General features: G+C 34.9%; 1 protein-coding gene across 1 annotated transcript in view; it reads right to left on the bottom strand.

The window, feature by feature from the left end:
* Positions 1 to 7,258: 7,258 nt before the first annotated feature.
* LOC110031413 overlaps positions 7,259 to 11,081 on the bottom strand; it is a 24,906-nt gene continuing 21,083 nt past the window's right edge. Inside the window, exons 6-7 of the mRNA XM_020734593.1 lie at positions 8,153 to 8,353; positions 7,259 to 7,698 (exon numbers count right to left, since the gene is read on the bottom strand). Coding sequence (XP_020590252.1) covers positions 7,483 to 7,698; positions 8,153 to 8,353 — 417 coding nt within the window. The 3' untranslated portion in view covers positions 7,259 to 7,482. The remainder of the gene's footprint in view (positions 7,699 to 8,152; positions 8,354 to 11,081) is intronic.

Raw genomic sequence — 11,081 nt, 5'->3', positions numbered from 1 at the left:
TGACGAAGTCTCTAAGGAAATGGAGGTGATGGTTTTTCCAAATCAATTTTCAGTGGAGAAATAGGTCTTTCAGAATCTTTTGGAGTGTCCTCTTTTGATTCTTCAACTTCTTCTCTCTCTACTTGAGTTTCTTTTTTAACCCCACCTTCCAACTCTCTTCCGCTTCTAAGTTGAACGACTTTTACTTGCTCTTTATTCTGGTTTTTCGGATTTATTTCAGTATTACTAGAAAGTGTTCCTTGGGATCTATTACTTAATGAATTTGTGATTTGTCCGAGTTGATTCTCAATATTTTTAATTGTAGCTCCTTAAATTTGTAACTTATTTCCCATTTGTAACACAACTTCTCTATAGATAACTTCTTCTCCTTAAATTGTGGATTACTGTTGAAACTTGGAGAATAAGTAGATATATAATTATTATTCTCTTGGTTGTTCCGGTTTCCTAATGGGTTTGCTTGATTGTTCGCTCATTGTTGATTATTACCACCCGTAGTATTATTCCAATTAAAGTTGGGATGTTTCTTCCAACCTGGGTTATAATTGTTTGAATATGGGTTATTTTGCTTGTTATTTATGACATTCAAAGTTTCTAATGATGCTTAAGAATCTACCATTTTGCCTAAGGAAATCTCTTCAATCATAGATGTTGGTTAAGCAAAAATTCATTCCAAATTGGTCTAACTTCCTTGAAATTGCAGCAACTTGATTTGCTAACATAGTAAATGCATCAGATTCATTAATATTGGCTACTTTCTTTGGACTCACCCTCTCAGAAGGCCATTGAAAATTATTGGTAATCATTTCTTCAATTAAAAAATAAGCGTCATGAAATGGTTTTGACATCAATGAACCACCAGCAGCGGCATCGATAACAGATCTAAGAGACCCAGCTAATCCATTATAAAAAGTTTGAATTATTAACCAATCTGGTATAGCATGGTGTGGACATTTTCTTAAGAGTTCATTAAATCTTTCTCATCCTTCATAAATAGATTCCCCTTCAACTGATCAAAAGATGTGTTATCATTTCTACGCTTCGCAGTTTTTTATGATGGAAAATATTTAGCAAAGATTTTTTGTGCTAAATCACCCAAAGTTCTGATAAATCAAGGTGCTAATGAATTCAATCACATCTTAGATTTATTCCTCAGTGAAAAAGAAAATAACCTAAGTGTTATGACATCATCTGATACAACATCATATTTAAATGTAGCACACAATTCTTGTAAATTGGCAAGATGTAAATTTGGATTTTCAGTTAGTGATCCTCCAAATTGATTATTTGACACCATTTGGATAATGGCAGGTTCAAGTTCAAATGAATTAGACACTATAGTTATTTTTTGAATACAACAATGAAGTTCATCTACCATAGGGTTGGCGTAATATCGTAAAGGTCTAAAATAGAAATTTGCTTTCAATTAATTTTTGAATTCCTCGGTAACAGCGCCAAAAACTTGATCCTGACTTACTATTTATTTGCACAGTATAACAATGTCTTTGATGAAGTTCATCTACTCTTGCGGTCTTATGGATGTCATCACAATTAACCAGTATGACCTACATGATTTGCAGCTCTTGCAGCTCTTGACTTTGGTCCCCGCAGCCTACGGATGTCATCAAAGCTCGCCAATATTACCTACGCTGTTCACACCTCATGTAGCTCCCGACTCTGGCCTCCCATAATCTAAGGATATTGTCACAGCTCACCTCTATAGCCTACGTGGCCAACAATGTCTCACGTGGTTCACAAATCATGTAGCCCCACCCTACTCTGGCCTCATGACCTACGAACTTTATTACAACTCATTGATATGACCCACATGACCAACTATGGCCTACATGATTGGCAGCTCATGTAGCTCCCTAATTTAGCCCCCACGACATATGGATGTTATCGTAGGTTACCACTACGTCTTACATGACTAATTACCATATACGTAGTTCACAGCTTGTGCAGCTCCCAGCTCTGGCCCCTGTGGCTTAGGACATCATCATAGCTCGCCACTATGACCTATATGACCAACTAAGATCAAAGTGGTTCACAACTCGTGCAACTCCCGGCTTCAACCCTGAGTTTTGAGGACATCATCACAGCACACTACTATAATCTATGTGACTAACTATGACCTACGTGGTTCACGACTCGTGTAGCTCCCGACTTATGCCCTCGCGGTCTATAAACAACATCATAGTTCACCACTACAATCTACATGTCAATTACAATCTACATGGTTCACAGCTTGTGCAACTCTCGACTTCATTCCCAGGGGCTTACAGACGTCGTCACAGCTGACCACTACAACCTATGTGATCAACACGAGTTATGTGGTTCATAGCTTATGCAGCTCTCGACTCCGGCTCTTATGGCCTACATACGTTATCATAGCTCACTATTGTGTCATACATTACTAACTATGGCTTATGTGGTTCACAACTAGTGCAACTTCTGACTCAGACCCCCGCTGCCTAAGGATTTCTTCACAGCTCACCACTACAGTTTACGTGACCAATTATGACCTCGCAACTCATGGAACTCCCTACTACGGCCTCTGCTACCTATGCACATCATCACAGCTCACCACAACGACCTACGTGACCAATTTCAACACGTGGTTCACATCTTTTGCAGCTCCTGATTATAACTCTTGTGGCCTACGGACATCATTGCAGCTCACCATTATGACCCACGGGACCGACTATAACTTTTTGTGGTTCATAGCTTGTGCAGCTCCTAACTCCAGCCCCCGCGGCCTACAGTTTCCATCATAGCCCACAACTACGACCTATGTGACGAACTGTGTCCTACGTGGTTCATAGCTTTTGTAACTCCTAACTCCGGCTCCCTCAGCCTACGGTCGTCGTCACAACTTACTACTATGACTGACGTGACCTACATGGTTTGCAGCTCATGCTACTTCTAAATAAACCTTTGCTGCCTATGGATATCATCGATTATGACCCATATGGTCCGATTATAGCATACGTGGCCCAAATCTCCTTTAGCTTCTTACTACGGCCTTTGTGTCCAACCGACGCTTATGAAGCAACCACCTCGGGCCCACATGACCAACTACTAACATGACTTTTAAGTACGGTCTATACGACAAGCTGACGCTATTGCCATCGTTTATAACATTCACGGTTTACTATTGCTTCCATAAAAATTGACTACGGCCTTTGAAACTTACTACCAACGAGAACTATATTCATTACATTCAGACTATATCTATTATCAATAAGCTATTATTGTATATTTACAATGATCGTCATTGTAGCTTCATTTTTCCTAATTTTGGAGAAGAGTGAGCCAATGCACTCAAAACTATAGTGAATCATTTCAAGTTTGCTAGACCTCATGGTTTTTTTCTTATTTCAGGGTTTTTTACGTAAAAATTAAGGTCTCCTCCAACTTTGTTTCTTTAATTGCTTTAGTGGGTGTTGTTTTCATTTAATACTAAGATGTTAACTCACTGCTCTATCATTGCAAACCTTCCGACACACATCAATGATCTTTTCTACCTTCAAGTTGCAAAGTGGGCACCTATATGAGATTTATTGTAGAAAATTTCTCCTTTGAAAATGCTCTGAAATGAGCTAATTTTCGTAGCATCAACCAAAGTTTTCATTTTATTCATTTTAAAACATCTTCAATTGTTTCACTTTCCTATTAGGGAAAGGTGAATGGAAATCCCAAAACTAATTAGAAAATAAACTGGACTAATTGGTAACAAAAAAGGTTTTAGATATTTTAAGAACTGTATGAGCCATTTTTTTGGGATCATTTTAATTTATTTTCTTTTATTTTAATACTTTGATTTTAAATAAAATATTAGATAAGTACATTATTGTTTTAAAAACATTCAAAACTAGAATATTGTTTTGTGTTTTAAAATACATATTGATTTATTTTTAGAAATAAAAAATAAAAGGAAAATTTTTGTGGTAACACTATAAAATATGTATTTATCCAACTCAAAAAATTTGGATATTTACGACCATATCATTTTCTATATGCATAAAAAGGTGAATTTGACTGGAAAAATTATGAAAAGGAGCACATTTATTAGTAGAATATTGGAGAAGAGTTGGCCAAAGAGAATTTTAGAAGGAACTCAATCGCTTCCAGTTGGGGTATTGCAGGCAAAAATTGGTTATATGCATGAAACACACCCCTTGGGGGCATTTTTATTAAATTATTATAAAAAAATAGTTTCATAATATAGAATATTCTAATTAATTTAAATTTTAATATATATTACCTAATGTTATAAATAAATTATAATTTTAGATTCTATTAATTAACATTTAAACAATATTTGTTCAATATATATGTGTGTGTGTGTGTGTGTGTGTGTATTACTAAGTCCGATGTATATCAAGAGGCGATTACAGTGATCGATGTTACAACTGATTATCTTAAAATTCTACTTCAGTGTCATTCTCGCATCATGTAGTTTGTTGTGGCCCTCTTTGGTTGCATCATGTAGTTTGTTGTGGCATCCAATCATTTTCTCTCGCATCATGTAGTTTGTTGTGGCATCCAATCATTTTCTTCATTCATGAGAATTGTTGGTGTATGATTAGATGTGTATCGAAATTGAGGCCTACGTGAGACGAGCATGCTCTAAAAGTTATAAATCCTGGTCTCCACTAATAGAAGTTGTCCATTGTAAGTCATAAGGACCTTCATATGTAGATGGTCTTGCATAGCTGGAAGATCCCGCATAGCTGGAGGGTGCTGCAAATATTATTTAGCTAACATAAGCAGATGATTCTAGATATGGTTGTTCATTTGACTCATTTAAGGGAGATTTGTGTTATGGCAATCGAAGATCACCTTGGAGCATTTGCTATTTGATTTTCTCGCAATAATAGAAGACAACCAACGTGGAGCATCAGATGTTGATCTATAGGGGTCATGCAATCTTAGATCTATTCTATGGGATGGTTGCACCTTGAAATTATGTCCAATTGGTCAATCAAATGCACAATAATCAATATAATATGATTGTTCCACTTTACATGATAGCTCTAGTATCTTATTATATCCTTGTTTCATGAAACTAGCACTTCCACCACAAACCCCTACAAACATTCTTGCAATGTCTTTGCTATAAATAAACCATTTGGTTAATTTAAAACTTCAATTAATTATTATGCATTATAACATAAGAAATTAGTACTAGCTTTAAACTATAATTAATGCATACCACTATTCTCTGATGACTGATTAGGAGGCTTCACAAATAATTAATCAATTTTTGTTCGTCATCTCCTTGCGATGAGTTAAATAGTACTATATAAGTCTGTCGATTATTCTACATCTCGATATAGTGACCGGCGATATTGCTCCCACTCAACTTTTCCTTTACCTCGATCGTCGACTCTCTTAAAAACCCGTTATATAGGTTTAATAACTATTGACTGAATGCTAGCAAATTGTCGCATAACGCGATTGATATATGCCACTCGACGCTTCCAACTTATAAGTGCAGACAGTCACTACAAATAAATATGTTCTGAAAACATTTCATGTAACGACACCATATAAATATCTAAATGTGGTGTCCAAATAATGTGTATAAGTTATAAGTTCAATTATATTTAATATAAATATTTAACGAAAAATATGAGCAAAAAGAAAATATGTAGTATACATGACTATTTGAGTCCATCAAATTTGTCTCTATACGTTCACTCTTCATTCCATCTACATGTTATTTAAACAAATAAATTGAATCTAATTAAAAAATATGTTTGGGAAAATATAAATATAGAAATTGTTTTTATACCTGAATCTAAACAACTCATGAGGAGTCCAAATATAAAAAATGAGTCTACCAACATGTAAGTGCTCTTAGCACCATGCTAAGCAAGTGCAAACACCTAGCAATCGTGACACAATTAAGCTTCGTTACTAGATCTAATTCTCTATACAACTCTCTCAGCACTGTGCCGTCCAATGAATGTCTTCCAAATTTCTCCAAATTTTCCAACAATGGTAAATATTTCAAGCAAACATGTGATCCAAAAGTATCTTACATTAGAAAACATCCTAATATATACAAAATATAAGTCCTAACGCGCCTTAAAAAATTATGTTGACATAAATCCTCATTCGACTCCCTGCAAAATTGCTAATGAAGCCAACAAAGTGACATGATAGTCTGTGTATGGTAGTGACCCATAAAGAAGCTTGATGTTATCTCATGGTTTATAAATGGGTGGTAGATAACATCAACCCTACGGTGGTCACCCAACAACTCATCGAAACACACTAGTCAACTCGGCCAGCAAAAATAAGAGTCAACAACAATAGGCCCCCACTATGGCATTTTCGTCTACCCTAACACCAATAAGTATTTGTACATTTTGTAAAATTGATAGTCATTTCACCTGTCAGAAATGTACATTATATAGGTAAAAAAAATTATAATAATCCTAATAATATGTAAATACGAATGGAAATTTGCCTTACATACAAACAACTGAAATGTATTAGTCATGAGGCACCTTTGCTTTTCCATTTCAGCTATTAGTGGTTCTGAATATGTTGTATTGCAAGTGCCTAACATAATTGATATATGCAATTTGCAATGCATAGATAAATCGTAGGCACAACACTTGATACTCTTTTGTCACTAGTAAGTGACCGACTGCTTCAAGAACTATGTCATACATAAATGAAATTCTATAAAATAATCAAAGTGCTTATAATCGGAAAGCCAAATGTAATAGTAAGTGTAATATGGAATTTAATTATAAAATATTATTTATACCTGCTTGTACTTAGATTATAAGGACATGTTCTCTACTATGGCCCAAATCTATACAAAAATCACACTCGTGTTTGTGGTTCTCATCTCATCCATTGAGTTTCTAATCCTATTTATCCTTGGACAATCATATCTTCTTCTAACTAAAAGGGGAAGTAATGTAATAATATATTGTTATTGATTATGCTGAGGTCATTATTCTTTCTTGGGTATCATATGAAATAATGATTCATATGTCTATCGATATAAATCTAATGTAAATTACTTGGAAACAGAAGCAGTGTGATCCAAACGTCTAGCTCTTGAAGTCGCAATCGCATGCATGTATGATACGTCGTAGATTTGTGACTTATTGCATGTACATGAACAAGCCTTTAGAGAAAGTATATATACCCAAAATACCCTAGAAGGCATAGAAAATACTTGATACTCACAATGATTAATGTGTGTCAATTGTGAAAACTAACAGGCTTCGTGTAAACATAAATACACATATGTGCTATTTCTCATATTTATTCACATCAAACAAAAAGACATTCACATACATACATAAAAACATTCATGTTTATATCAAATTCTATAGTGATCCTTCATGCTACCTAATGCCAACAAATTTACAATCTTATAAATTTCCCCACATAATTTCATATTTATAAAGGGGGGAAGGAGGAGCAGATGAAAATATTAAAATATAAAAAGGTTCAGCAATAAGATGGTCGATCATAATTTGGGGGCAAAGATGGGCATTTCTCATTCATGTGAGGGTAAGGCTGTATTGTATTGTAATGTGGTAATTCCATCCTATACCTTCCCTTAATCTGGCAGAAGGGCAGCTTCACCGTGTCTTCTCTATTGCACCACTCTGGCAGTCGGCTTGAATTATTTTCGAAGAAACTTAGGGTATATGCATCTTTGATCTGTCATTTTAAAAATAAATCAAATTATTTTTTTACCACTCAATTCCTATGTATTTACATATCTAACACATATACTTCAGTATTTACATAAATATCATCGTACCTATGCATGATAAAGGTTTATTTCACCTTTAAAAGTTTAAGACTATGATATTTTTTATGTGACAGGAAAGATTTAGTCAGTATGAATGTAAAAAATAAAATTTAGATGCTAGATATGTAAATACAGAAGAATTAGGTGGTGTGTATGTAAAAGAAAAAATATTATATTGCATTCGGAATCCAATGGTAGGGTGTCACGTGTCAAGTGGGCTCTCCACCGTTTTTAACACTGGTCAATGCCAGTGTATTGCAGTGAGGACCACTTGACACTTGACGCTCCACTGTTGGAGTCCTAACGCAAATTACGTTAGTAGTACTGATATAATATTTTCTCGTATGTAAAAAGACTCACCGTAAACTCAGTTACTTGTATGGATGCGGAAATTGGATCGAAAAGACCGGCACGTTTGTACATCTGAAGTATAAAAGCCACGCAAGAGGTGGAGCTGCCATCAGAATAAATCCAATCATCTTCCTCAGGAATTGTGAGCAGCTGATCAAAAGAAAAACCACGCTTCTCCGTCTCTACTATAATATCAGGTAGATCCAGACCCTACAATAATAATAAAAATAAAAATAACAAGTACAAAATGATTAATCTCTCTCTCAGCACGCTTAAAATAATACGTTCTACGGATATTTTCAATAGGAAAGAAAGAAATTTACATAGAAATCACTCATTTCTTTTGTATTTGCATATCTAACACCTAAACTTCAATTTACAAATATGTCACCTTAACCCTAAACACCTAAACTTCAATTTACAAATATGTCACCTTATCTATGCATGAAAAGGTCTATTTCATTTTTATAAGAGTTAAAATGGAAATACTTTTGATGTGATATGAAAGACTTGGGTGTTATAAATGTAAAAAGAAAAATTTAGGTGTTAGATATGTAAATACATGGGAATTATGTGGTATGTATGCAAATGCCCCAAACGAAAAAAAATGAGTTATGGTATTTAGATATTTGGATGACAATTTAAGAAATGGAAGCAACAAGTCGCTCTTATCATAAATAGCTATGTTTCGAGTTATTTTTTATATTTTAGCACTCATTCACTTCGAAATCATACAATTGACTTGACTAGAGAATAAAATGTCAAAGCTTACAATGAACCTAGAATGCTTAATGAATGACTGCCATGTATGAATCTTTGATAGGAGTTGTCTACTAAAGCCCAAGGGGTTCATTGCAGTGTGTGATAATGTCATGGCTTATCTCGTCATTCTAAACCCTGAATGCTAGAGATGGGACGAAACAGGACCAACCGGTTCAAGCGGCCTCACACAAGACAATGCAGCGGAGGAGGGGAGGAATCGGACCTCCGCCCTCCTCACTACATCCTGGCCGTTGTCAGCTCATCTGGAGTTTGCATGTAATATTTTTTCCTAATAGGGAAGACACCATATTCCAACTCACGTCATATGCAGAGCAAGGAGAGGGCAACAAAACATTTTATATGATGAAAAAGTATTAAAAAAGAAAAAGTTTTATTTTTAAACTTGGTAAAAAAAAAAAAGTTTCGCAAAGATTGAGATTTACTGTTGAGTACTAGAAAGTCGATCTAAGAACATATTTTTATTTTTTATTATACAAGGTTTAAAATACATAATTGAAATTTTTAGATATTACTATAATTTTTATCTGCACAAATATCCAATTTTTATAAAAGTAAATAATTTTATTTGTAATATTTTTTCCTTAAAATTTTCCATGTAAAATTCGTGTAATGAATTCTCGTCTTCTTGTCATGGGAGTGAAGGCCAATTATTTGGAATTTCAATGTTATTGCACTTTTTCTAACTATTGATAGGGGACTAAATTCAATACTCTCAAGTCCCTTAATAGGTTTTATGTATATAACAACAACAACAAGACCTTTATTCCACTAAGTGGGGTCGGCTACATGAATCATTTTCTCCATTGCGTCCTGTGAGTGTCATATTCATTTAACTCCAACAAATTAAGATCATTTTTTATACAATATGCCTAAGACATATAAGGTTTACCTCTGTCTTTCTTAGCATAAGTGAAATCTAAAATGTCTACTCTCCTAATAGGATATCATCAGATGATCGACGTTTAAAGTGACCAAACCATCTAAAACGACTAATATTCATTTCGCATTTGTCTCTAAGTATCAAGTCACTCATCCACCTAAGCATTCTCATCTCACAAAACTTAACTTTCTTTTATGCTTTCTCTTTTAAAGGCCAACATTCTGCGCCATAGAGCATTGCAGGTCTCACCACCATTTTATAAATTTTCCTCTCAGAATAAGCTTTTCTATCACATAATAAGCCTAATGCATTCCTCCATTTCAACCAACCAACTTGAATTCTACTAATAACATACCCAACTATATCACCATCACTTTGAACAATAGACCCGTGATATCTAAAACGGTCACACCATTTAAAGATTTGATCACCCATAATTACAACTCCGCCACTAGAGTTACTACTAAAATTACCTTCCATGTATTAAATTTAAGATCTACTCACACGAAGGCCTTTAGACTCCAATGTAGATCTCCATAATTCAAATTTTTCCTGAACACTTTCTCTAGTCTTATTCAAAAGAAGGAAATCATTAGTATACCAAGGTAAATCCTCCTGTAAATGTCCAATAAGAGCATTCATAACTAAAGCAAAAAGATATGGCCTTAAAGGTGATCCCTTTTTTTGAACACAAGTAACAACTCTAGTATATATATCTTTAATGACTTGAATATAAGTCATATCAACACCTTTCTTCTTTATAACTCTCCAAAATACTTCTCTTGAAACCTTATCGTAAGCATTTTATAAATCAATAAAAATCATATGTGGAACATCTTTATTCCCTACCCCCCCCCCAATACTTCTCCATCAAACCTCTCAATAAATGTATAGCTTTCGTAATAAAAACCAAAAAGTTGTCTCCTCCATCGCTCGTTATCGCAATCCCTACCATCTTCTCGAGTTGTTCGTCCCGAACAAACTTCCCTCAAAACGTAATTCTTTTCTTTTCTTTCTCGGTCCATTGTTGTCACCTTTCCTTTTCTTCACTGCTTTATCGCCTCTCTCGACTATTTAGGGAGGACCGACGTTGAAGCAAGAGCATCGCACTCGCCTCCCTCTTGCCCCCTCCTGTAGCAACCAAACGCCACTGAAACTCCTATCATTCTCCTCCTTGTTCGAACCTTGGCTATATAGTCATGATTAGAGCTAGTCGTGAATGAGCGACTAGATCGTGGACAAAACCCATTGAAACCTATATCTTTCACCGCTCTT

Source organism: Phalaenopsis equestris, unplaced genomic scaffold (assembly GCF_001263595.1).
Source record: "Phalaenopsis equestris unplaced genomic scaffold, ASM126359v1 Scaffold000807, whole genome shotgun sequence".
Taxonomy (NCBI): domain Eukaryota; kingdom Viridiplantae; phylum Streptophyta; class Magnoliopsida; order Asparagales; family Orchidaceae; genus Phalaenopsis; species Phalaenopsis equestris.
The sequence above is the reverse complement of the archived record's forward strand: the minus strand, read 5'-3'. Positions and strand labels throughout refer to the sequence as shown.